Source organism: Drosophila sulfurigaster, chromosome 3 (genome assembly GCF_023558435.1).
Source record: "Drosophila sulfurigaster albostrigata strain 15112-1811.04 chromosome 3, ASM2355843v2, whole genome shotgun sequence".
Taxonomy (NCBI): Eukaryota; Metazoa; Arthropoda; class Insecta; order Diptera; family Drosophilidae; genus Drosophila; species Drosophila sulfurigaster.
In genome coordinates, this window is record NC_084883.1 from 27,030,896 (window position 1) to 27,055,377 (window position 24,482).

General features: G+C 39.8%; 3 protein-coding genes across 3 annotated transcripts; 2 read left to right on the top strand and 1 right to left on the bottom strand.

Moving 5' to 3' along the window:
- Positions 1-1,243: 1,243 nt before the first annotated feature.
- Positions 1,244-17,717, top strand: LOC133840257 (inactive serine protease scarface). Its single transcript, XM_062271999.1, has 6 exons — positions 1,244-1,605; positions 6,599-6,787; positions 15,060-15,895; positions 15,959-16,111; positions 16,167-16,435; positions 16,496-17,717. The coding sequence occupies exons 1-6, from the start codon at positions 1,276-1,278 to the stop codon at positions 16,786-16,788; spliced, it is 2,070 nt and encodes a 689-aa protein (XP_062127983.1). The 5' UTR covers positions 1,244-1,275; the 3' UTR covers positions 16,789-17,717.
- Positions 17,718-17,747: 30 nt separating this feature from the next.
- Positions 17,748-18,990, bottom strand: LOC133840259 (probable GDP-L-fucose synthase). Its single transcript, XM_062272001.1, has 4 exons — positions 18,774-18,990; positions 18,600-18,714; positions 17,988-18,545; positions 17,748-17,928 (listed from the first exon to the last, which is right to left on the bottom strand). The coding sequence occupies exons 1-4, from the start codon at positions 18,896-18,898 to the stop codon at positions 17,761-17,763; spliced, it is 966 nt and encodes a 321-aa protein (XP_062127985.1). The 5' UTR covers positions 18,899-18,990; the 3' UTR covers positions 17,748-17,760.
- Positions 18,991-19,105: 115 nt separating this feature from the next.
- LOC133840256 (mediator of RNA polymerase II transcription subunit 23) lies at positions 19,106-24,409 on the top strand. Its single transcript, XM_062271998.1, has 15 exons — positions 19,106-19,243; positions 19,302-19,389; positions 19,445-19,586; positions 19,641-20,457; positions 20,518-20,604; positions 20,659-20,861; positions 20,920-21,296; positions 21,353-21,527; positions 21,580-22,068; positions 22,128-22,454; positions 22,513-22,736; positions 22,795-23,025; positions 23,083-23,740; positions 23,806-23,946; positions 24,019-24,409. Exons 1-15 carry the CDS (start codon positions 19,205-19,207, stop codon positions 24,311-24,313), a joined length of 4,293 nt encoding a protein of 1,430 aa, XP_062127982.1. The 5' UTR covers positions 19,106-19,204; the 3' UTR covers positions 24,314-24,409.
- The last annotated feature ends 73 nt before the right edge of the window (positions 24,410-24,482 follow it).

Sequence of the window (24,482 nt, forward strand, 5' to 3'; positions counted from 1 at the left end):
AAGGCTGGCTAACAGACACCCAAAGTAGACTCCGACTCCGACTGGCCACCAGTCAGACAGTCTGTCGAACTGCAGCAGCAGCAAGTGCCATTTGCTGTGTTAACCAAGTTGTTGTTGCTGCCATAGCTGGCGATCTGCAGCAACAGTTGCAAGCACAGCGTGTAGGCTGTTTGCTGCTGCTGCTGCTGCCTCTCAACGTTGTCGTCTCATCGTCTTCGGGGCATCCGGCGCGTGCACTTTTATGGCATTTTCATACGTTCCTGTTGCGAAATTATGTCATCACGATATTTTGCATTTCATTGATGACGATCAACTTGAACAACAGCAACAACCACAGCAACAAACTTTGATCGCCAGCTGTTATTACTGCCGGCGGATTTAGTCAGCACATTCTCAAGCTTAATAAGTAGAAAAGCTAGTTCACAGTTCTATTTTTAGCTGTTGTTGGGGAAATAATCAGGAATTTCAGCAATATACAAATTAATTTGACAGCTAGAAGATTCTCAAAATGTGCGACTCACTTCCTCAAATAAATAATTTATATATCCATATAACTTAATTTTAGCTGTGTTGTCAACAGTTCAATATTCGAAAATTGTATAGAAATATTTTAATGTAATTTTAATATTTTGTACATAATTTAACTGCCAATGTATACAATTTCAAATCAGAATGGCTAAAAATATTTTAATTAAATTTTCTCCCTGTTGTCAACTGCGAATATATGCAAAAATAAATCAATTTAAAGTTAGGAACAGAAAAAAACTCTCTTCTCTGTGCTTTTAATTTATGATATGCCAAAAATTAAATCAAGATGAATAAAATACTTTAATGCAGTTTAAATATTTTAATTTATACATTCAATTTCTTTATGTTGTCAACTGCTGATATATTAATAAAAAAAAGAATTCAACGTTAAATTATTGAATATTTTTTCTACATTTTTTTTCTAATAGCTAATAACATTCACAATATTTATTTGCACTAATTTTCATTATATGGTTTCCATTTCGAGTTGTATTAAAAACAAACAAATTTCAATTTGTGAACTTTTAGTACAATTTGTTTCCATATTTATTTCTACTTATTTTCTCTTATTCAATATACAATTAGATCACATTTTTTCAACATTTCTTTAAGCAAATATAATCTAAGTTATGTTTAAATTACTCAATGCTGTAATTGTGAATTTCCCTATGTTCATGTTTACTCATATTTTCTCTACAACTTTTGCCATTTGCAGAGTACAATCTTTAAATCAAATCATTAAACATTATGTCGCGGTTTCGAAACCTAATGCTGCCACTGGCCACGCTGCTGGTGCTGGGCATGCACGATGCCGTTAATGCCAACTACAATACGAACATGTTCCTCAATGGCCAATACCAGAATGAGATCAAAGAGCAGCCCGAAACACATTACTCCGTGAATCCCGCATCGAATGTCTTCCTCCACCACGCGGTCATCAGTCGACAGGCATCGCCATTCCAGGCGCCGACATATCTGCCTCCGCTGGAGCAACTCAAATGCGGCAATGGACAGCAGTGTGTGCGCCAGGATCAGTGCATCAATGGCTACTACAGTCAGCAGCTGCCAAAGATTCAGGTAAGCTATTGAATGAAAGCGAAGGGCAAGCGAAGGGGAAGGGTAGAGGAAGGGGGATTGGCTAGTCAATTGCATAATGCGCATTGATTGTGTCTGTCTGTCGGTCTTGGTTTTACCCAGACATTCATGAAATATACGAGTAAATTGTTGCAGACGCTTGACAAGCTGCTGCTGCTGCTGCCGGCAAGCAGACAAAAGCAACAACAAAATAAAAATAAAACAATATTAAAAGCCTGTCTACGGCCGGATAATGTTGAAAATATGGCAATGCGCTTGATTAGCTCGATCTGATCAGCATTTCTGCTGCTGCTGCTGCGTCTGCATCGTTACCGTTATTTTCCGGTTTGTCAGCTGAGGGATGGCTTCATTTCGTAATATTCGCGCAGCCGAAATAAAAAGTGAAGTTCATGTTTAATTGCCGCGCCGCGAAAAAGAAATTTATGTAAATGCCGCAACAGTTGTGCTCAATTTTTTTTTTTGGCCACATAAATAACATAACAGCAACAACAATTGATGCACCTGCCCCAAAAAAAAAAATCAGCGAATCAGCGCGTCAGTTAAACCCTTTCAGTTTCGGTTTGCTTCCTGACTCGGCACAAAAAATCCCAAATAACAAAAGACTTAGGCAACAAACTTGATGCTATTTTGAAGTGCCTATCGAATGAGCTTGCACATAAACTATGCATTTTATTTTGCGCTTATATATTGCAAAACCAACTGAATTATGTTTTTTAATTAAAAATTATTGAAGACGATATGTTTGGCTGCAGCCGAGACTCTGCAACGATCGCCTCAAGTGCACATTTGACCCATTGACCAACGGCGACAAGTTTGGCAACTGGAAATAACAACAAATGCAATTTTATTGATGACAAACTTAATTACGGCCTAGGAATGTGATAAGTAAACGGCAAAGAAATATGTTGTAGGAAGAGCAAAGGTAGATAAATAAGAATATATATCGGAGAATAGATTTTCTCGTTTACAAAATTAATAGAATAAAACTATTAATAATCTTTTCAAAAAGAAGTGATGATATAGATCTTCAGTTTTGACAGCTTTTGAAATGTAGAATTGTACAAATTATTTCTGTTTGCGGAATTCTATAGGCCTAAGAATTTTTGCAGATAATTGATTGTCTTGACTAGGAAATACTTTATTAAATAACCTGTTCTATTATTTTTCTACAAATTAACGCAAAAGATTTAAAATATTGATCTCAATTATGTTGTCGGGTTAATCGGATGTTTGCCTTGTCAAATTTTTGAAACTTAACAGATTTGTTAGCAAACTAAAAGAATGCAAGTTGCCAAAGAAAATCAGATTTCAATGAGATTTAATAAAAAGGTGTGCCTAGACACGCTTATACTAACCATAAATCTTAAACACAGTCTCGCTTTTGACACTAGAAATACTGCAATAATAATTTATTTAAACACCCAAGTGGAGACTTATCAAAACGGATCGTTGTTTTTATTTTAAATGAGCAGCCAAAAAATGATATAATAAATTAAGCTTATAATCAATTAGCAGCAGTGTTTAACAAAATATAAAACGTAATTTAAGTAAAATAAATCAAATGAAATGAACTCATAGAATATAAATATGTGCAAGGCAGAGCAGAGCAGAGGAGCGAGAGAGAGCGAGATGTTGATGAGCCGTAGCTAATAAGGCTTAATTTAGTGCGTGCCAAAATGGGCAGATTATGTAGACAAGTTGAGGCAATTTGGAGTGAAGTGGAGTGGAGCTTAGAGCAATGAACCTGGAAATTATGTGTGTGTGTGAGAACACAACGATTAATAGACATATTTAGAAATCGAGCTGAGATATCGCGGATGATCGAAGCTGTTGAATGATTAAATTAATTGATTGCACGTTTGTTCACTGAGCTTGATTTGATTTGAGCTGAGCTGAGCTTCAATTAGCAATTAAATTAATTAAATGTTAATCAATCAAAACCATATCGGCAAACTAGCATCAAACTATTGGCTAAATATTTGCTGAGTCAACTTGTTGTCTGGCCATTCGAATAGACAAAAAAAACAACAAAAACTTAATCATAAGGCAAACACTGGTCGCGTGGGCGTCCCTCGCTGGCTCTGACTCAGCTATCTGTTGGCCAAATTGGGTAAACGAGCTAACGAGCCAAACAACTACCAACCAGCTGCTGCTGCTGTCGCTGTCTATGTTAACTTGACTTTGACATAGAGTCAAAACGGAGCAGGTTGACAAAAATTGAACTAACTAAACTGACTGCCAAACAACTGTTTGCATTTCCTCAACAATTCACAGGCAAATGCTAAACGAAACAAACCAATTTTGGTCATCGGAATGCTTCAACGATCTTCATTGCGAATTCTTTTCATTATCGCATCGCGTGTTATTATTTGATTTGATTATTATTATTCTTATTGTTTTTTGTGTTGTTTTTGTTAGCACTCGGCGTGCCAAAGCTCTTAAATCAATAGTCAAACAAGCAATCAAATATTTGCTCAACAGACAAATTTTTGCGCACACTCGTAATTAAAATAAAATACGAAACAGCGAATAAAAAAAAAAACAATAAACGAAAATAAATAATTCCCAGCACGATGATGATGTCAAATCGCGGCTGTGATTATTATTAAGCATTAGTTATTTTTATCTCATTTTTCGCGGATTGAGATTTACGTCTAGAACGTCGCATGTTCCGTTTGTTTAAGGGTTTAACAACCCAGACTCAAACTCCGAAAAATCCACATCCAGAACGCGAATGCGAATGCGAACGCGGTTTCTCATCCGGTTGGACGAGAATAGTTTTAAATACTCGTAACTCTCGCTTACACGTGCGCACTTGTCATGAATAGTTGACTTTTATTGGCATAAACAAGTTATGCGTTCAGGCAAGTTCAAGTTGAAAAACTTATCATAAGAGCGACTGTGAAGTGTGACGCAATAAAAGAGCTCTATAATCAATTTATGTATAACATTGCATTTTATGTCTTGATCGTGTAAACTTGTTATGCTAACACTCAATTCGGATTATATTTCATTTCATAAGGAGAATACAAATGATATAATTTACAAATTATAATAGTACATATTATATATAATACAAATTTATGTAATGTAAATTTTAACTCTTAAATGCGTAGTCAACATTATGTCGAACACTTCGAGTTACAATGTGTTCTTCGTGTAAACGAGTTCGATTTGCATACTGAGGCTGCGACTTACTTTCAATTAAAGCCAAGCTTATAAATAACAGAGTGCTTTACAGCCATTTGATTTGCCATTTCATATATATCATCATCATAAAGCTGTTCGTTGGCACGATTTAGTGTTCGCTTTGATTGTTACCATGCAAATGGGAATTGGGCCCTATCGAGAGTAGAACTTCGATGTTCTTGACAAGAAATTCTTGTTTTAACGTGCGTTAACCATTTCTGAGCGTGTCCAGTGAGTAGCTGTGATTTTTTCCATTTTTATTATTTTATTTTTATTAGTCAAGGTCGATCGGTTCGTTATATATATGTATATAAAAAAAGAACTATGTGTTGGTTTTTGTGACTGTAAAATGTGAACATAAATTAGGCAGCCATCAATTTGGCTTAAATAGAGAGCGAGCGAGAAGCGACCAATAAGCAGCTTGATTGATATACTAAATAAAGAATATAATATATATTCTGAACTGGTTTTTTGCCTAGGAAATAAGCTCAATTAAGATTAATGGCTCAATTGATGGACTTAGCCATGATTATGTTGAATGCTGCAGCAGCGTTTAAAAGAGTCACACGGCCAAATTGGCCACGTTAATTGATTTGCAGCGACAACAGCTAGAACGCCTTTGGCTACTGTGAAGAACACCTTGGGCATACTTGAACTGCTGAACCTCAGCGCAGATAACATCATTATTATTATCGTTATTAATTTGCAATTGTTGCCAGTGTGGCAGCAACAGAGGCAAGCAAATTAGTTGGCCGAGGCGTTGCGAAGGTTCCATTAGAACATCGTAAAACCGTTGAACGAAGGCGGCAAAGTTCAATGCGAATGCAGCCAATGCCACAAAGCAGAAAGAAAAACGAATTAAAACTATGAAAATTAGCAAAGCACAAGAAAATGAGGGGAGGGAGGCAGGGGGCAGGGGGCAGTTGGGCAGCCATGTGAGGCATGCAGCATGTTTGGACATTATTTTAACACATCATTTATGCAACTGCAATGGCTGCTGACCTTTTGCCAGAGGCGGCAGCACTTGTTGACAACAACAACAGCAAACAAGAAGAGTCGCAGTGGCAGCGACAGCGGCGTCAACGATCGTTTAGGCCGCTTAATTAATGCCGATGCCAACGAGTGGCAACTTTATGGCTAACAGTGTTGGTCAAGTACGTGGCTACTAAAACACATTGATTGATTATGCGACAAGGCAACTGGACACTAAGCTCGGCCACAAAGCTACACTTCGCATTTGTCAAGTTCGTTGCTGCAGTCATTTGTTTTTTTGCTCTATAAAACTAGATGTGTAGCGTAATATATAAAGCGGATTAGTGTTGTAAGTGGAAACAAGTTTGTTGCCTCAGTCACTTGATTACATGTAGTGCAATAAAGGATTTAAAATTCACTTTACGGATGCAATCATTAGAAATTGATAAGAAGTGAAACATAAATGGAATCAATACTTTTTCTTTAATATGAATCATTTCTTATATATTGGAAAATATATTTTATTTTATTTTAATATATTTTATTATACTTTAAACTTGTTACTATTTGAAGACAAGTTGAGCTGTAAATTAATATATTTTATTTATTGTGAAGTATTTCTTATAGTTCAAAATACATCAAATAGATTTATATTATAATCTGGCAGCTATTTGATCACAAATTGAACTTCAAAGGAATTAATATCTTCTATATGTTATGAATTATTTCGTGTAGTTCAAAATACACTTCATAGATTTTCCGTTTCATCTAGATTATTTATTAACCTGCCACAACTTTACTCTTCTCTTTACAGAACTGCAGTCCCGAGTCGAACATTTGCTGCACCTACCGTCCAGCACCGACGACAACGACAACCAGAAGAACGACGACAACAACCACACCTACACCATTTGCCACCTGTCCACGTGACTCCGATTGTGTGGCTCCACAAGATTGTCGCAATGGCGAAATCAGCGCCATCAACTATGTGAAAAAGCAAGGGGTAAGTTGTCTTTCAAAAAAAAAACACAAAAAATGAAGACAAATTTGTCAGCTTCAAACCGTTTAATTGGCTCAAATTGTGCAAGACACAAAAAGTCCGCCTAAAGAAAGAAATAATCATTAGCGTATCAAAAGCGATGCGAGACGCAGAAGAGGAAAAACCATTAGAAAAACAAACGTAGCAACTGCATAAAATCGCATTTTGATGTGCCAATGATGAGAGATGCCCCGAAAACAAAGCGTTCCACCGAACCACAGTCAGAGTCGGATTCAGATTCAGAGTCGAAGCTACCGTTGAACGGCAATCGTTGCACATTTCACAAGCAGCTATTAAGAAAACGAACAACAACAACAACGACGAGTTGCAGCTTATTAGCACACAATTAGTTTACATTTTGAAGCGAAAAATATTCTTTTGTTGTCGATCTTGTTGTTGCCTAAGTAGATACAAATTGCATTCACGCTTTGATCTGCTTTTTCTTCGACTGCTGCTGCTGCTGCTGCTGAGAATGACGAATTGTTTTGCGAGATTGAAATCTAATCCGACATGACAGCGCATAGAATTTGCTCAGACATGAGTCAACACTAAATATTTCATGTGGGAGTTGCGAGGAGCGGCAACTCAAATTTCCAATGCGAACAGCAGATTATTCCGGCTTCCAAAAGCTTTGTCTCATTCCAATCAATTTTGAAGTGTAGATTTTATTTTGCTTTTATTGTGATGCTAGAAGTGAAAAAGTTTTATTATGTTTGTAATTTCTGATGTGGCAAATTGAATAGCAACAGTAAAGAGTTTTTCTACTATTTCTGAAAATGTCTTTTATATCTTAGATTTTAACTAATTAGACGAGTTCGTAATTTTTTCTTCTTTTATCAATTTCAATCCGTAACAAAATATCAAATTTGTAATTTAATTGAATTCGACTTTTCGATCAAAAAGCGATTTGCATTTGCTTTAAAAATGTATTTTAAAAATTTTATTATATTGTCAAAATTTATGCCACGTTGATTTCAAGAGAAAACTTCAACTGCTTTAGTTTCCAAACATCTCATACAATAAATGCAAATAAATGCTGCTACCGCAAAAGACAATTGCATGCAGCGGTTGAATCTCGTATTCAGTTCAAAAATTTTAGAATAATTTCGTGCATGAAATAAGCAAGAAAGAAAAATTCGTGGTTGCCCGAAGCAACGATGCGATGTGATTAACATACAGTGCCATGCAAAAGTATCTGGTTTACTGGTACTCGTATTTGCAATGACATTGCCAGCGACAGAGAGTGAGAGAGAGAGAAGGCGACAGATGTAGTAAGAGCGGGCGTCGGGAGTCAGTGGCAATGTCAAAACGAAAGACTCAGGCAACGAACTTGATGCCGTCAAGTGGCAATCAAGCAATGGAATGCAGTTGAACTTACGAAGTAATGTGCATAAAATGCATTCAAGCCAAAAAAGTGTTAAATTACGGCCTACCAGAATAATCAGAGAGTGAGATGGCTATACAACCAGCAAGAAAGAGAGCGCGAGAGAGAAGGAAGAGAGTGAGATGGCGCGATGAGACTTGATACGGAGATGGCGCTGAACGTTGAACGTTGAATGCTGATCGCTGGCATTGCAATTGCATAATTTGTTTACATGCAACCGGCCAACAAAACGGGTCAGTTGCGTAGCAGTTGTTGCACGCAAAAAAGCAAGTGAATTATGTTGCAGCAGCAGCCGAGTTGCTGCTGCAGCCACGCACTTAAGTAAAACTGCAAACTGAAATCGTTTCACTTAGCTGATGTTTTTCTGTTTTTTTCTGATTTCGGTGGGCCACAGCCTCATAATTTGCCCAGCACAGAGAAAGAGCCAGTCGAAGGGAAACGAAGGGATGGGAAGGGAAGGGAAGGGAGCGACAATTACGCACCCAAAAAGAGTGCCTCGAACTCGTTAAGTTATGCAGGCATTGACGCCAATTGCGTGGCATGCTACAAAATGCACGCTGGGGACAACAACATCGCTGCTCGCTGAACCAGTTGGGGCAACGCAGTATTCCCCCCTAATTTACAAGAGTGCGAAGAGGCAGAAATAACTTAAGTAGTTTAACAGTGAAAAATGCGCGGAATGCATCGTTGCAAGGTCGTTGTTGCCCCTCCACACAGTTGCCAGACAACATGTGCTACATTACTATATAGAGTCTACTCAATATGGGGCACTTGGAGAGTGGGCCTAGGCCAGACATCACTCGCTCACATTGCTCTCTTCGTCGCTCTTGTAATGCGCATATCTGATCAATTAATGTTTACATGCAACAGACATACCAGCGCATGCCACATGCCACACGGCTTTGCTCCCCATATCGGATATTGACCGAGTGTGCTGACCTTAAGCATCAGCATTTGCCAAGCTGATTGATAACACTTGCAGCAACCTTAATGGATGCGATTCGCCTGGCCAAAGGATGTCTGCTATAATTATGCTGATGATTATGGCGCATATTTTCATTATGGCCATTTATCATTTAAGCTGCTGTGCATGTTGCATGTTTTACATTTTGTAACATGCCGAACATTGCGTGAACTTCACTTCTTCTTACCCCCCTCCCCTTCCGCTTCCCCAATCTTAATCTCCATGCTTGTTTTTTTTAATTTTTGTAAGTTTAGTTCCAGTTCGAGCGTAATTTATGTAAAACGAAATGTTTTTCCCGAGCCGGTTTAACACTTGCAACTTTGACAAATTTTTAAGCTCTGTTTAAACCTTGTTTATTGACATTATACATAGTAAATTATGTACGAGGCAATTTATTGCAACCCCAGCAGATATTTATAGAGAGACAGCCAGCCAGCCAGCCAGCCACGGTGATAAGTAGCTTAAAGCTTGCAGCAACTTTCGGAAAATTATCGGGCCTCATTTTAATGTTAAAGGTTTTCAATCAGCTTTTCGATTGCGTTCGAAAATGCATTTCAGTTGTAAGCGATTTTAGATTACTTTCAGTTTCATATTATAGCTTTAAAATGTTTAATTATTTAAATAATTCATTTTGATATCGATTTAAAGGACGTTAAAACAGTAATTAAGTAGCTTAAACTTAATACTACATTTATTGATATAGGCTATGAAGAAGAAATATTAAGAACACCAATACTAATCAAGTAAGAAAGCTACAGACAAGTGCTCTCGACTGAGACATACCCGATGCCCATTGATATAGTACTACTATAGTACCAAATTATTAGCCAAGATAACTAAGACCCATTGTAAAAGTATTTCTTCAATAACTTCAAGTACTAATTTTTCCTAGTGCCCTAAAAACATATCTACAAAATTAGGCTAACGACTGACCTTTACCTATAAATTGAGGATACAAAATAGACCTTAAGCATCATCATAATTTGCCTACAACATTCGACAGTAATAGGAAGCCGAGCTCATAATGAAATCTGTGCAAATCATGTCCATTAAGCAAAAGCCTGACCTAGCATTCCACTTGACATGCATTAGGCAGTGTTTTGGTTTTTGCTTTTAAGACAGATTTGCTAGCTGTTAATGTTGCGTTATTTCAGCTTTTACTGGACAGTCAGCCAGCAAGCTGACAGTTTGAAGAGCCAAAACAAAAACACAAAAAATTAACAAAAATAAATTGTGAGCTGTAAGACAAAACATGAGAAGAAGCAAACAAAAACCAAAAAAACAACAGCAACAAAAGGCTAACTCAGCAAACAGAGCATGTCGCCGACTGCATGCAGAGACAACAACGACAACAACAAACGACAACGACAAGAGCAATAATAATGTTAATAATAATAATGACGATGCTGACGACGATAATGATAATCGTAATGATAATGATGACGATGACGACGACTATAACAACATCCAAGGTCTAGGTCGTAGTCGTAGTCGGGCGACAGCCAAAGAAACAGAGTTGGAAGCGTAGATGGAGGAGGGAGCGGGAGCTGACAACGGGCCAGTCGTTGACAGCGTTTAACATTTGTTTGTTGTTGCTTTTGTTGTTGGTATTTCATTGTTTTGTAGCTGTTTTTGTTTCTTTTGGCTGTCTTTGACTTGGGCACAATCATAATTATTATTAACATTATTAATATTGTTATTGATCGTTGTGACTGCCAAATGCATGCATTTGATTATCTATGATTTTCTGTTTTATGTAAAATAAACATAGAATCAAACACCCTCACACACACATACACACACACACATAGATAAACACAGCAAGCATAATTTATATGAGTCTTTAATGACACTTTGGCATCGTCCATTGGACACATAATTAATAGCTCTTTGAGCTCGTCCAATTCGTTTGAATTTATTTGCCATCCACTTGGATCGCGCGATAAATTAACAAATTTTACAGGCGTTGTTGCATTATTTATGTATGCGTTAGAAGCCGTTGTGAGTTTTGCATGCATAAACAAAAGACTTAAGCGACAAACTTGCGCCGTCAAATATGCACTTCAGGGCCGGACACAAAAGCAAAACTCTAAGCAAAAAGCACATAAAAGAAGCAAAGCAACAACAACAACAACAAAAAAAAAGAATCAACAAAAATTTGTTGTTTTTATAGGCGCATAAATTGTCGACGACTTCAGAAGAAGTTGCAACAAGAAGATGCAAGGAATTTATAACTGATGGTATTTGCCACATTAGCGCTGTCATAAAAAACAATTTCGTGTTGCCGCTGAAACATTTGTGTCATAAATTTCAATTTAACATAAGGTGCAAGCTGATCACTTGACATTTTCGCCAAAAAGTTTAACTGCAAGGTTTCAATTACAGATTACGCTAATGACACTAGCCGCAAAAAGCCAAGATTAATCTGCAAACTATGTGAGGGTAGAGAATTTGCTTAGCGGTTATTTGCAGTACTCAAAAAAACCTAAAGCTTTTGAAGAATATTTCAAATAAATTGAATAAGCTGCACAGGGCTTTGGCTAATCTTTTGTTACAACAAAGATTAAGCACATTAATTAAAAATTCCATTATAAATATGTAGAACATTAATTGTAAATACTTATGATTACTTAAAAGCTAATTTATTTGCTGCACAATATAAAGAATTTTAAATACACTTCTGATGCAGTTAAAGAAAATTCGGATGCAGCTATAAAATTTTGCATTAATCTGTCTTAGTTTAATCATTTGTCTATTATTATTATAGTACTTTAAAAAGTCTGAACCGAACCTATAAAATTTGACATTAATCTGACTTAGTTTCATCATTTGTCTCTTATTATTATAAATCTTAAAAGTTTTTATCGAGCTCTCTTTTTCAGGCAATTCATAAGCAATTATAAGAACTAAGCTATGAATTACCTTCTCAGTTTATCTTTAGGCTAGTGTCATTTAGTCTTGGTCAGTTCGTTGCCTAAGTCATTTGTTTTATTTGTCGTTTGTTCCTTTTGGGTACCTTGCTCACTGAGCTGAGCTGAGCTGGGCTCGCTGTCCGATGCTTAGCAATGACATTAAAATAAATTTCATAAAATTTCATATACTTATTGTAATTGCAACATTATTAACAAATTGCAGCGTACACAGAAAACAAGCCGCAATAACAACAACAACAACAGCAACAACCGTGGACAACGTACAAGTTGTATGGCCAACAAAATTTATTAAAAGCATTTTGGCGTCATTGTTGTTGCTGGCGATTACATATTTTAGCTGTCGCCTGTACAAGCAGTCGCTGTTGTTGTCGTTGTTGTTGCTGTTGTTGCTGTTGTTGTTGTCGCTGTTGTTATCTGGCTGCTGCAAAATGATTGATCATAAGCAAAGGCAGAGACATGGACAGAGGGGAGGGAAGGAGAGCGCATCAGGTGGAGGGCTGCTGGCTGCTACAGACTTGTCATTGATCGGCAACAAAAGCATAATAAAAAAAAACAATATATATATATGACCAGTTGTTTTTGCTGTGGCAGACTTAATGATAACATGTATTACATAAAATTTAATGCGTGCGCCTCTCGATCAATGTGCAGTGAATGATGTCTACATTAAGATAACATTTGATTAGCGCCTTAATTGATGAAAATTATGCCAGAGGGTCAGGCTAATGATAATGATAAGAAATTAAGAGGGAAGAGCTGCCAGCGCGGAAGGACAACCACAAGTCGCCGTTGTTGTTGCCTTGGAACGGAAGCACATTCGCCATTTAATTATAATTATTAATTTGTCAAGTCAGGCAAATCTCGCCAGATGTCGCATTCGCTTTTCGCTTAATTTTTGACAAATGTGCACATTATTTGCTGTTGTTGCACGGTTCCCAGCAACAACACTTAACACGCCCCGCAGTAGCAAGATCAGCTGCTGCCGTCTGCTGCTGTTTGTTGTCTTCTCTCCTCTGTCTTCTCTCGTCTGTCGGCTGCCTCTTGAATTATGAGTTACAAATTGCGCGAAACAATAAAACAGAAGGTCGCGCTCGTTGACAACTCGGCCGTGTGAAGAGCCTCAGCAAGCCACCGCCTGGGATCGGTTTCAATTTGTCTTCGTTTTCATTTTCGTTTGCTCATTTTCATTTTCATTTGCGTTATTTCTTCTTCTGAATTCGCATTGCGATTCTCTCAATTCTTTTGTCGTGGGTGTTGCTGCTGCTGCTGCTGCTGCTGAGTAAACATTACGATTGCGTAAGCATTCAGATTCTACAACAAACTTTATTGCCCATATGCAAATGTGATGGCTACAAAAAAACACAACTAAATTACATGCTGCACAGATAAAAACTGCAGATAAATTGCATCTTTCAGAGGTGTTACTTAGAGTGCTTCAGAATCAAGACCAACTCACAAAACTTTACGAAACTTGGCCTCATAATACCGCAAAGATTTCCTTTCATATTTCAGTCATTAATAAAAGAATCGTTTGAGTACAAGATGATGGATCATTTTCAATGATAGAAACATTGTAAAACTGTACCTGAAATATAGAATAATTTGTTAAACAATTGTGAGCATCTTTTAGCGGGATCTACATAATAAATAGAATTTTATTTAAAAGAGTTAAAAAATCTAAAATATGTTAAAACATATGTATTCTTTCGATTTTAATTAAATCATTTATAAAAATTCTTAATAATTGAATATAAAGAATATCCATTCTTTCAATTCAAATCAAAGCATATTATAAATTCTACAAATTTGTTAAAGAATTGAATATCTAAAATTTGTATTATTTCAATTCTGAAAACAAACTCATTATAGAAGCATTTTTATTGAATCTAATTTAACTCGCATAAATCAACTGTGACTTATAGTATAGAGTAAAACGCAATAATTGGACATTCGTAGTTTATAAAACACATATAATTAAAATGTTGACGGAAATATTGTAAACAATTTAAGGAATGTTTAGTTAATTCTACGAATGATACAGCTACGCTCTTAAAAGCCCATTAAACTCAAATATAATATATAATTTCGTAAGCAAACCTGTCTGCGAATTGACTATAATAATTATAATTCTATTACTTAATCCAAAAAAGCCGCCATGACTAAGTCAGAAGGGTATTTGAGCATCAGCCAAGCGCTAACAAAACATTTTCTATTATTATGTTTGCTTATTAATTTCTATAATTTTGATATAGCGGCACTTTGATTTGCCAACTGACTAATTGCCCGTTGAACAAACCTGTTAATGCTCACACATATAGTATATAAATGTGTAGATGAATATATATTAATTCTATAAATGTGTCTAGACATTATTTATGCAGCTTTTCGTATGGATTTTCATAAATGAAATTCGGCAAAATTTATTTAGTCATCATTTATGCTTATTTTGCTTTTTTGTTTGTCACGCACCCACGGCGATATGTGAGTTGGAATTGTTTTCCGTTTGTCATAATTGTGAAGATAGATGTTGGCATATAAATACGCAAATTAATAGACACATCGAGTGTGGAGTGTGGGTCTATGAGTGTGAGTAGGTGTTGCCATTAAACAAAAGACTGAGGCGACAAACTTGGCGCAGCGTGCAACATTTCCAAATGCTGTGCGATTGCAGCATGAAGAAGCATGCAATAAATAGGTGCTAAAAAAAAAAAGAAGAGTGAGGCAGCAACTGACAGGCCACATTGGCGAGTTTAATGAGCGGGTAGCATGCCGCAAGTCAAGCTGTAATTTGATGCGCTGCCTCACGGACATTAACTGCAGCAACACGACTTTGCTTCGCTTCGCTGTGCTGTGCTATGCTGTGTTGTGTTGTGTGTGGTGCAAGTGCTGTTAATTTGTGTGCAAAATCGATGCACTAACCTGATCTCTCCATTCCTCTCTCTCTCTCTCTTACAGTCCAATCGCTGCTATGCCCCCGAGGTCTGCTGCCGCATGCCATCGACCACGCTGACCGAGGATGGCTACATCTTCAACCTGCCCGACAAGACCTTCCCGCTGCCCACCAACCCCACCGTGCCCGCCGTGCGCACCACCCAGCCCGCCTACCGCCCACAACCCACCACAGCAGCGCCCGCTCCCCGCCCCACCAACGAGTATCTGCCACCGACGACCACACGTCGCCCTTCGGTCGATTATCTGCCACCCCAGACCACACGTCGTCCCACCTATCAGCCACAGCCGACGCAGACGCGCGCCACTCTGCCACCACGCCCACAGACGACACAGCCACCCTACCGCCCACAGCCGACGCAGCCAGCGCCAACACAGCCCGCCTACCGTCCACAGCCCACGCTACCCACACGTCGCCCCACCAACGAGTATCTGCCTCCAGTGTCCTCTAACGAGATTCCCCATCGCGAGCCACGTCCCACGCAGCCACCACGCTACGAGCCCGACCGTGTGCAACAACCCTCGAATGAGAAGCCCGTCTATCGCGGCGAGGATCAACTGTCGCCCCAGATCTTCCCCACTCCCCAGGCTGTAGAGGTGCCCAAGCATTTCGCCAAGTGCGCTTCCGCTTTGGTCTGCACCCCGGAGAACTATTGCAATGCCATCGGTGTGCTAAGCGAGACGCCACTGCAGCTGAGCGCCATGGAAGCTGCGTTCCGTGTGCCACTCACCGATTGTCTGGTGCCCGAGAGCGGTGCTCCCGGCAAGTGCTGTCGCGATCCCAACTACGTTGATCCCTGGCCCGTCAATCTCGCTGGAGTCTGTGCCACACGCAACAGGCGGTAAGTAGAAGTTTTTTCATTGATCCTTTTACTTAAGACTAATCTTTCAACTCTCCATTGCAGTACCAAGCCTACGGGTGTGAAGGACATTGATGCCAACTTTGCTGAGATCCCTTGGCAAGCAATGATTCTGCGTGAGTCGAGCAAGTCGCTGCTCTGCGGCGGTGCCATCATTGGCGATGAATTCGTGCTGACCTCCGCCAGCTGTGTGCAAGGGTAAGTTAACAAAATTATAGAGATTGAAGTTAGCTAAGTTGTCTTTCCTCTTTAGCGTGCCAGTTAACGATGTGCGTATCAAGGCCGGCGAATGGGAGTTGGGCAGCACCAACGAACCTTTGCCCTTCCAGCTGTCGGGTGCCAAGACCATCGAGGTGCATCCCTCATATGATCCATCGAGCAACTCCAATGATATGGCCATCATCCGTCTGGACAAACGTTTCGAGTTCGCCACCCATGTGCAGCCCATCTGCATCAGCGACGAGGATCCAGGAGCATCCGAGCACTGTGTCACCACCGGCTGGGGCAAGCAAGCGCTGTCAAGTAAGTGCCTAAAATATATATATCCATATGATGTCAAAGTAATCGCACTTTCCTTTGCAGTCCATGAGGAGGGCGCCATCATGCATGTGACTGAGACGTCGACGCAAGCGCGCAGCAATTGCGGAGCCGATGGCACTGGAGTCTGCAGCGCCACCAAGTTCGATGCCTGCGAATTTGATGTGGGCAGCGCGTTGGCTTGCGGCAGCGGTTCCAATGTGAAGCTCAAGGGCATCTACAGCGCAGAGTCCAACTGCGGCGAGAATCAATCAGTGCGCTTCTCCAAGCCCGATATCAAATGGATTAACCAACAGTTTGCCGATCGCAGCAAGCCGCTGCTGCTCAAGCGTTTCTAGAGCGTAACCAACGTAATAAGCAGACAATGAAGATTAGGATGAACGAAAGAATGACGCTGCGGAAATCCATGAAGCGACAGCTCAACTGTTGCGCACACGTTTTTATTAGTTGAACTATTTTTAATTTAGCCAACTTTTGCACACTGCTGTTGAAAAGTCTTCCACCACCAAACCCCACCCCACCACAACCACCTCAACACACACTACCACACTCACACACTCAACACACATCACGCACATACAATACTATATAAACTATGATCATAATCATTGACAGTCCCCACTTTCTAATTTATTCAAAAACAAGCTCTGCCCCCGTTTAGACTTCTCTCACTCCACACTTGTTTATTTTGTTTGCCAACTGCCAGCAAATTTCAATTCTATTTTTTGTTTCTATAAATATCTAATAATGTAGTTCAAATAAGCGTCAACAATTTTCCACTGTTGTATTTCGAATGCTCACTGAAGTCCAGCAAAGTTGTAAAATATTTAATTTTAAGTCTTAGTTTCTACGGACAAGCCTCGATATAAAATGCCAATAATACACGGATGAACGACAACAATAACAACAAATCCAGAATACCCCGAAAATATCCCTCCACATATAAGAAATTGAGATTATAAAAGTATAGAATTTTTTGTCGATTTTTTCTACTACATTTACTTACTACTCGTACCTAGGCTTAAGAATCTCTCCCTTAGCCGTGCACCCTTCACAAACACCCACACCCACACACCGTATCCCTGAATCGATCCCGAGATTTACAGTTATTTAAAAACAAAAACAAAGCTTTTTCCTATATCGTAAATCTCTAAATCGTAAATATATATAAAATATGTATATGTTAAACATGTTGTATAAAGTGTCTATGCATCTAAATTTAGCTTCTTATTTAATTTTTAAATAAAGAGAAATTATTTAGAATATATATATTTGTATATTTGTCTTTTCTTTTGTGTGTGTATGGGTCATCAGTTTCTGGCCAGCTCATAGTTGTCTATATACCAACTAACAGATGCATCAATGGCCTGTTTAAAGTCGGTAAACTGAAAATCGGGTAATAAGCTTCGCAATTTGGCATTCGATGCCGTCTTCTTGTACTGTCCATCAGCCTTGCTCGTATCACAGACGAGTTTACCCTGCAATGCGATTAAAATTAACATAGTTACAGCTCTCACACATGTACGTTTTGGCCTACCTTAAAGTTAAACGCCTTGGCTATAGCCTCAGCCACCTCGTAGATGGTAACCTCCGACGACTCGTCAACGCTGAGCACAATGGGCTCCACACTGTTGTAGCTGCGCAGCACCCAAATCATCAGCTTGGCCAAGTCCAGTGAGTATATAAACTGACGCAACGGTTTCCCACTGCCATACACTGTAAAGATCTTATCGCTCTCCCTGATTTCCGGCTGCTCGGTGCGCAGCTTGTGCATGCGATGAATCATGCCCGGTATAACATGGCTAACCTCGGGCTTGTAGTTGTCATGTGGCCCAAATATGTTGCAAGGTATCACCGACGTATACAAATGTCCATGTTTATCATGATAGGCATGATTCTGTATGTCTATCAGACGCTTAGCATACGAATAACCGTAGTTGGATGGATGGGGTGGACCATTGTGCACCATCGTTTCGTCGATGGGATAGCTCGTCTTGTCGGGGAATATGCAGGTGGACAGGCAGGAGACAACCTTGGTGCAGCCTTTGGTGTGTGCGGTTTGCAACACATTGTCGTTGATCAGCAAATTGTTGCGCTGCAATTTCATTGTATTTACTTGGAACTTGATAGCAGCAAATTGATGACTTACCAAGAAATCCAGATTGTTGTTCATATTGTGAAACAGTCCACCGACCATTGCTGCCAAGTGTATCACATGCGTTGGTTGCACTTTATCGAACAGTGTCTGCGTGGCAGCCAGATTCCTAAATTGTTTACATTCCGCATATAGTTTGCAGTGTCATAAAAAGATCATGCAACTTACGTTAGATCCGCATCTTTGGAGCCGGCAAAGAACCATTCCTCGTCGCTGGGATGTTCCTCTTTGATAATAGCCTCAAGGGCTTTGCCCACAAGGCCTGTTCCGCCCGTTACCAGCACTTTTTTCATTATTATTATGCTACTCCACAACTTTTTTCTTATCAACAAAATAAACCGCCTGATGGGCGAACTAGCAGCGTGACCAGATTACAATAAGCTTTCAATGTTTACATACTCTATGAATGGTCACACTTTTGTAATGTCAGCTGTGTATTAAGTCACAATAGTGTCGATGTGTCGCTATCGAAAATACCAAACGCCAGGTTATCGATTACATTTCAAACGATATTTTAGTTGTTCGTCAACCAGCCAGCCGGCAGCTTGTAGTGAAAATTTGTTTATGCTCTGAAAATGCAAAATAAATAAATAAACAAAATGGATACGCAAATTATTGATTCTGTTAATGATTTTTTGGTAAGCATCAGTGCAGTAGCAAATAAAATTCTTTATCACAACCAGCTAATTCAAACAGAAAGTGGACTCTATCGACGAGGCGTTTGTTAGCGTCATTGTGTTCAAGCCGGAGGACGACAAAGCAAGCAATTTTACTAATAATTTGGGTAAGTACACAACTAAAATGCGTTTGATTTGGCATTAAATATTCTTTTGCTATAGTTACTACATTTGCCAATGTTGAGAATCGCGAACAAGTGCTGCGTGCGTATTTACTACGCGCCGCAGAAGCCCCCAGCTATCATATGCAGGTGCTGATGGGGGCTCTGCCGAAACTGGTGGATGCACACCTCATCACAGCCAGGTAAGTAAACGTGGGCGTAGATTAAGTATAAATTCTAATATTTCCTTCTTCCAGAATGCTTTGCGACAAAGTGCTTTTCTGTGAGAAACTCGACTATGAGCGTAGAACATTTTGGATTGAGAGTTTTCGACTCATTAAAAAGGTTATTGCCCAGGTAGACTACAAGGGTGTTCGTGAGATTATGAAGGCTTGTCGCGACAAGGCACAATGGTTTCCACTCAACGTCAATGTCACATACCTGCCACAGCTGATGGCAGTCGAAGAGATCTTACGCTTTATATTCGATCGCAATAATTGCCTGTTGCCTGCTTACTTCATAGCTAACGAGATAATGCGACCATTTCCCTATCACTGGAAACTCAACAAGGTGATGACAGACTTTGTGGAGGAATTTCGCACCACAGCACAAATGGTGTCGATTATTGGACATGCAAATATGCTGCCCATTGTGGAGCACTTTGGCTATGCTGATCATTTGATGAACTCGTGGCGTCTAGATCACAGCACATTAAAGTTCAACTTCAAAGGCAGTCTACCATATGAGCCAGAGTTGCTAGAGGATCAGACTCCGCTGTTACGCTACGTGTTGGAACAGCCATATTCTCGTGAAATGGTTTCCGTTATGCTAAATTTACAGAAGCATCAGAAGCAACGCTACAATGCACTTGAGGAGCAGCTAGTCAATCTGATAATACACGCTATGGAAATGACTGAATCAAATGATGCCACTGCGGGCAGTGGCTTCAATGCTTCCGACGAGCAAATCACGCCCAATGAATGGGTGTGGTTGCATTTGTCTTCACAATTGATCTATTTTGTGCTGTTTCAGTTTGTCAGCTTTATGCACATTGTGCTCGCACTGCACGAAAAGGTAGGACAGCTTAATTTAAAAATCACCGCAACTTCACTAATATTTCATATTCTATTGTAGCTGTCTAAACTGGAGCTTCGCAAGGGCCGCGACCAACTAATGTGGATACTTCTGCAGTTCATCTCGGGCAGCATTCAAAAGAATCCAGTAAGTCAGCTAACATACTACAAGACAACTAACTAAAACTAATTCTGTTTTTAGATAACCAACTTTTTGCCAGTATTTCGCCTATTTGATCTGCTGTATCCTGAGCAAGAGCCACTGAAGCTACCCGACTACAATAAGTCTTCCATGGTGCGTCACATGGCGCCCATTTGCATCTGGATTCATTTAATGAAAAAGGCTCGTGTGGAGAACATGAACATAACACGTCCACTGCCCATTGCCCTGAAGAATCATCACGAGTAAGTTTATACAATTTGTTTCTGAAAGAGTCTCTGTGTAATCTTACATTGCTTGCAGCTTTCTTCAACATCTGGTGGCCCCAAATAACATGATGAACGCAACACTGGGCAACGATTTTCGCATCATTCTCATCTGTAATGCCTACTCCACGAATCAAGAGTATTTCGCACGTCACATGAACATATTATTGGATGCCATGAATGGCAATGCCAAGACAGCTAATGGTACTCCAATTCCAGCTGTTACCTATTCTGTGGCAGTGCTCGACAGTCTGACTGTGCACAGCAAGATGTCACTAATCCACAGTTTTGTCACACAAATGTTAAAGCAGGCACAAAGCAAGACAATGGTGCCAGCACCTGCTTTAATTGAAACTTACGCACGATTATTGGTCTACACAGAGATCGAGTCGCTAGGCATCAAAGGTTTTCTGAGTGAGTTTAGTAAAGATTTTCATTGTACATTTATTTTATGCGCTCTTGATTTGTAGCTCAATTGCTGCCAACTGTGTTTAAGAATCATGCTTGGGCCATGCTGCATACTTTGATGGAAATGTTCTCCTATAGACTACATCATGTGCCTACTCATTATCGCGTTCAGCTCTTGTCGCTGCTCTATTCCCTCTCCTCTGTGCCACAAACCAACAAAATGCAGCTAAATCTTTGGTAATTTTTGCTATAGAGTCGATCGACACAAATAATAATTCCAATCTTGCAGCTTCGAATCGACAGCATTGCGCCTGATTACCAGTATTGGTTCCGCAGAATTTCAATCGCAATTTTCGCGTTACATGAATGATAAATCGCCAGGCACTGTGGCCTCCAATGAGAGCGAGGAGCTGAATCGTTTACTTATCCTAACATTAGCACGTTCAATGCATGTGCATGGCGGAGGCGATGAATTGGCTGGCTGGTGCAAGGATTTCTTGGGCAACATCATGCAACATACGCCGCATTCGTGGCCAGTTCAATCATTAAACTGCTTTCCGCCAGCACTCAGCGAGTATTTCACACAAAATAATCATCTGGCAGAGAATAAGCAGCAGCTGAAGAAATCCGTGGAGGAAGAGTATCGCAATTGGACATCGATGTCCAATGAAAACGATATCATTGCTCACTTTATCAGACCCAATACAAATCCGCTATTTCTGTGTCTGCTCTTCAAGATCATTTGGGAAACAGAGAGCATTAGTCCAGTGGCATACAAGTAAGATATTTGTGGATAAATCTTATCCAAGTTGACTTTAAAGTTATATTTTATTATAGAATTCTGGAGGGGATCAGTGCACGTGCCTTGTCCACGCATTTGCGCAAATTCTGCGATTATTTGGTCGCCGAAGTGGCCAGCTACTCAGATGGACGAGACTTTGTCCACAAATGCGTGGATACCATTAATAACATGATCTGGAAGTTCAATGTGGTAACAATTGATCGCTTGGTGCTCTGTCTTGCCTTGCGCAGTCATGAGGGTAACGAAGCGCAAGTTTGCTTAATCATTATCCAATTACTGCTGTTGAAAGCCTCTGAGCTTCGGAATCGTGTGCTAGAGTTCTGTAAGGACAACAATCCCGATCACTGGAAGCAAAACAATTGGTTAGCAACGCTTTAGAAATATATATTATTTATATCTAATTGTTGTATATTTTTTTAGGCATGAGAAGCATCTATCATTCCATCAGAATTACCCAGAGAAATTCGCTCCCGATGAATCTGCGTCCCAAATTCCACTGCCCGTTTATTTTAGTAATGTTTGTCTACGTTTTCTACCTGTCCTCGATGTGGTTGTGCATCGTTTTATTGAACTGACAATACCGAATGTGCATCAAATTCTTGGCATCATTCTGGATCATTTAAATATACTTTACAAATTTCATGGTAAGTGGTTTATACATCGCTTCGTAATTTATTTTATTAAATTCATTTTATTTCTCAGATCGTCCTATAACTTATTTGTACAATACTTTGCATTATTATGAGCGTATTCTTCGCGATCGCTTACCGCTAAAGAAGAAGCTAGTCAGCATCATAACTAGCGCCTTCAGTGAAATCCGTCCTGCTAACTGGAGCGTAAGTGAGCCCTATAAAGTATATTTGCAAAGCCAGGATACCTTGTGGACCCCCGAATTAAGCTACTACATGAATCTCATTAGACGTTTGGCGGACAGTGAGTAAACTCTGCAATACGTTGCTATAGTTGTTCTCTAATTCATTCTCTCTTTAGCCATAAGCGGAAAGAACGTCTTCTACACAACGGACTGGCGTTTCAATGAGTTCCCCAATGCCCCAACTCATGCGCTCTATGTTACCTGCGTTGAGCTGCTTGGCTTGCCTTTAGCCCCTTCAGTGGTCGCAGGCAACATCATCGATGTGATAGTCAATGGTTATGCGGTGATACCTCAAAAGGAGATCCATAGTTACATCAATGCAGTGGGAATTGTGCTGGCCGCTTTACCAGAACCCTACTGGAGTGCCATCTATGATCGACTGCAAGACATGCTCAATACACCCAATATGCTCAACTGGACGTACCGCTTCAATGCCTTTGAATTATTCAATTTTAAGACTGTGCGGGAGGCAATGCTGGAGAAAAGCTATGCCGTTGTGCTGGCAGTGGCACATTCTGTCTTCCATCACATGGGCGCTTTCAAGCTGGCCACGATGACACTGTATATTAAGGAAAAGCTGAAGCCGTGTGTTCGCACCGAACAACAATTACTCTACCTTTGCCACGTCTTTGGACCTTTCCTGCAACGCATTGAACAAGAGAAACCGAACGCTGTGGCAGGCATTGCCATATTCCTATACGAAATGCTCGAGACTGTGGACAAACAGCATGGACCCAAACCACTTGAGTATATGGATCAAATCTGCGACTTTCTGTAAGTCTACTGTATAGAACATTTTACGAAATTGCTAATATTGGTTACATTTTATTCCTGTGCAGCTATCACATAAAGTACATACATGTGGGCAATATTATTAAGAATGAATCAGAGGCGATTATCAAGAGACTCCGACCGCTGCTCCAAATGCGTCTACGCTTTATAACCCATCTGAATCTGGAGGATATACACACTGAAAAGGGGTGAGCCGTAAATAAAACAACTTTATAAAATATTCGGAGTAGTATTGTTACATATTTCTTTAATAATTATAGTACTGATGGCAATGCGAATGCCAATGCCAATGCGACAACGAATGCAAATCAAATGACACGCTCGCCACTGCAACAAGTGCAGCAACAACAACAACAACAGCAGCAGCAACAGGTACAACAACAGCAGCAGCAAGCAACTGGTGCTGTGTCGGGGAATGCAACAACGACAAGCGTGCCGCTGGGCAGCGGGGGCAATGCTCAGCAACAAATGTACCTGCAGCACATGCAACAGCAACAACAACAGCAGCAGCAGCAACAACAACATATGCAAAATATGGGCATGCGTCACAACTAGACAAACTATCACTTTTACACCTACCTTTAGTTTAGTTCTATGTATTTGTATTAGTATTTATTAGTGTATAAATGCAGTCTAGAATTCACAAACAAACGTAAACGTATATGTAATTCTTAATTAGCTTAGTCCGGAACTACTCGATGTTCCCAATCCGGTTTGAGCTATG

Coding starts and splice junctions, on each gene's coding strand:
- LOC133840256 (XM_062271998.1), top strand. CDS start 19,205: ATGGATACGCAAATTATTGATTCTGTTAATGATTTTTTG. Junction 20,458..20,517: donor TGCTCGCACTGCACGAAAAG/GTAGGACAGCTT, acceptor ATTCTATTGTAG/CTGTCTAAACTGGAGCTTCG. Junction 21,528..21,579: donor AAAATGCAGCTAAATCTTTG/GTAATTTTTGCT, acceptor CCAATCTTGCAG/CTTCGAATCGACAGCATTGC.
- LOC133840259 (XM_062272001.1), bottom strand. CDS start 18,898: ATGAAAAAAGTGCTGGTAACGGGCGGAACAGGCCTTGTGGGCAAAGCC. Junction 18,715..18,773: donor TCCAAAGATGCGGATCTAAC/GTAAGTTGCATG, acceptor TAAACAATTTAG/GAATCTGGCTGCCACGCAGA. Junction 18,546..18,599: donor ACAACAATCTGGATTTCTTG/GTAAGTCATCAA, acceptor ATGAAATTGCAG/CGCAACAATTTGCTGATCAA.
- LOC133840257 (XM_062271999.1), top strand. CDS start 1,276: ATGTCGCGGTTTCGAAACCTAATGCTGCCACTGGCCACGCTGCTGGTG. Junction 6,788..15,059: donor ACTATGTGAAAAAGCAAGGG/GTAAGTTGTCTT, acceptor TCTCTCTTACAG/TCCAATCGCTGCTATGCCCC. Junction 16,112..16,166: donor TCCGCCAGCTGTGTGCAAGG/GTAAGTTAACAA, acceptor TTTCCTCTTTAG/CGTGCCAGTTAACGATGTGC.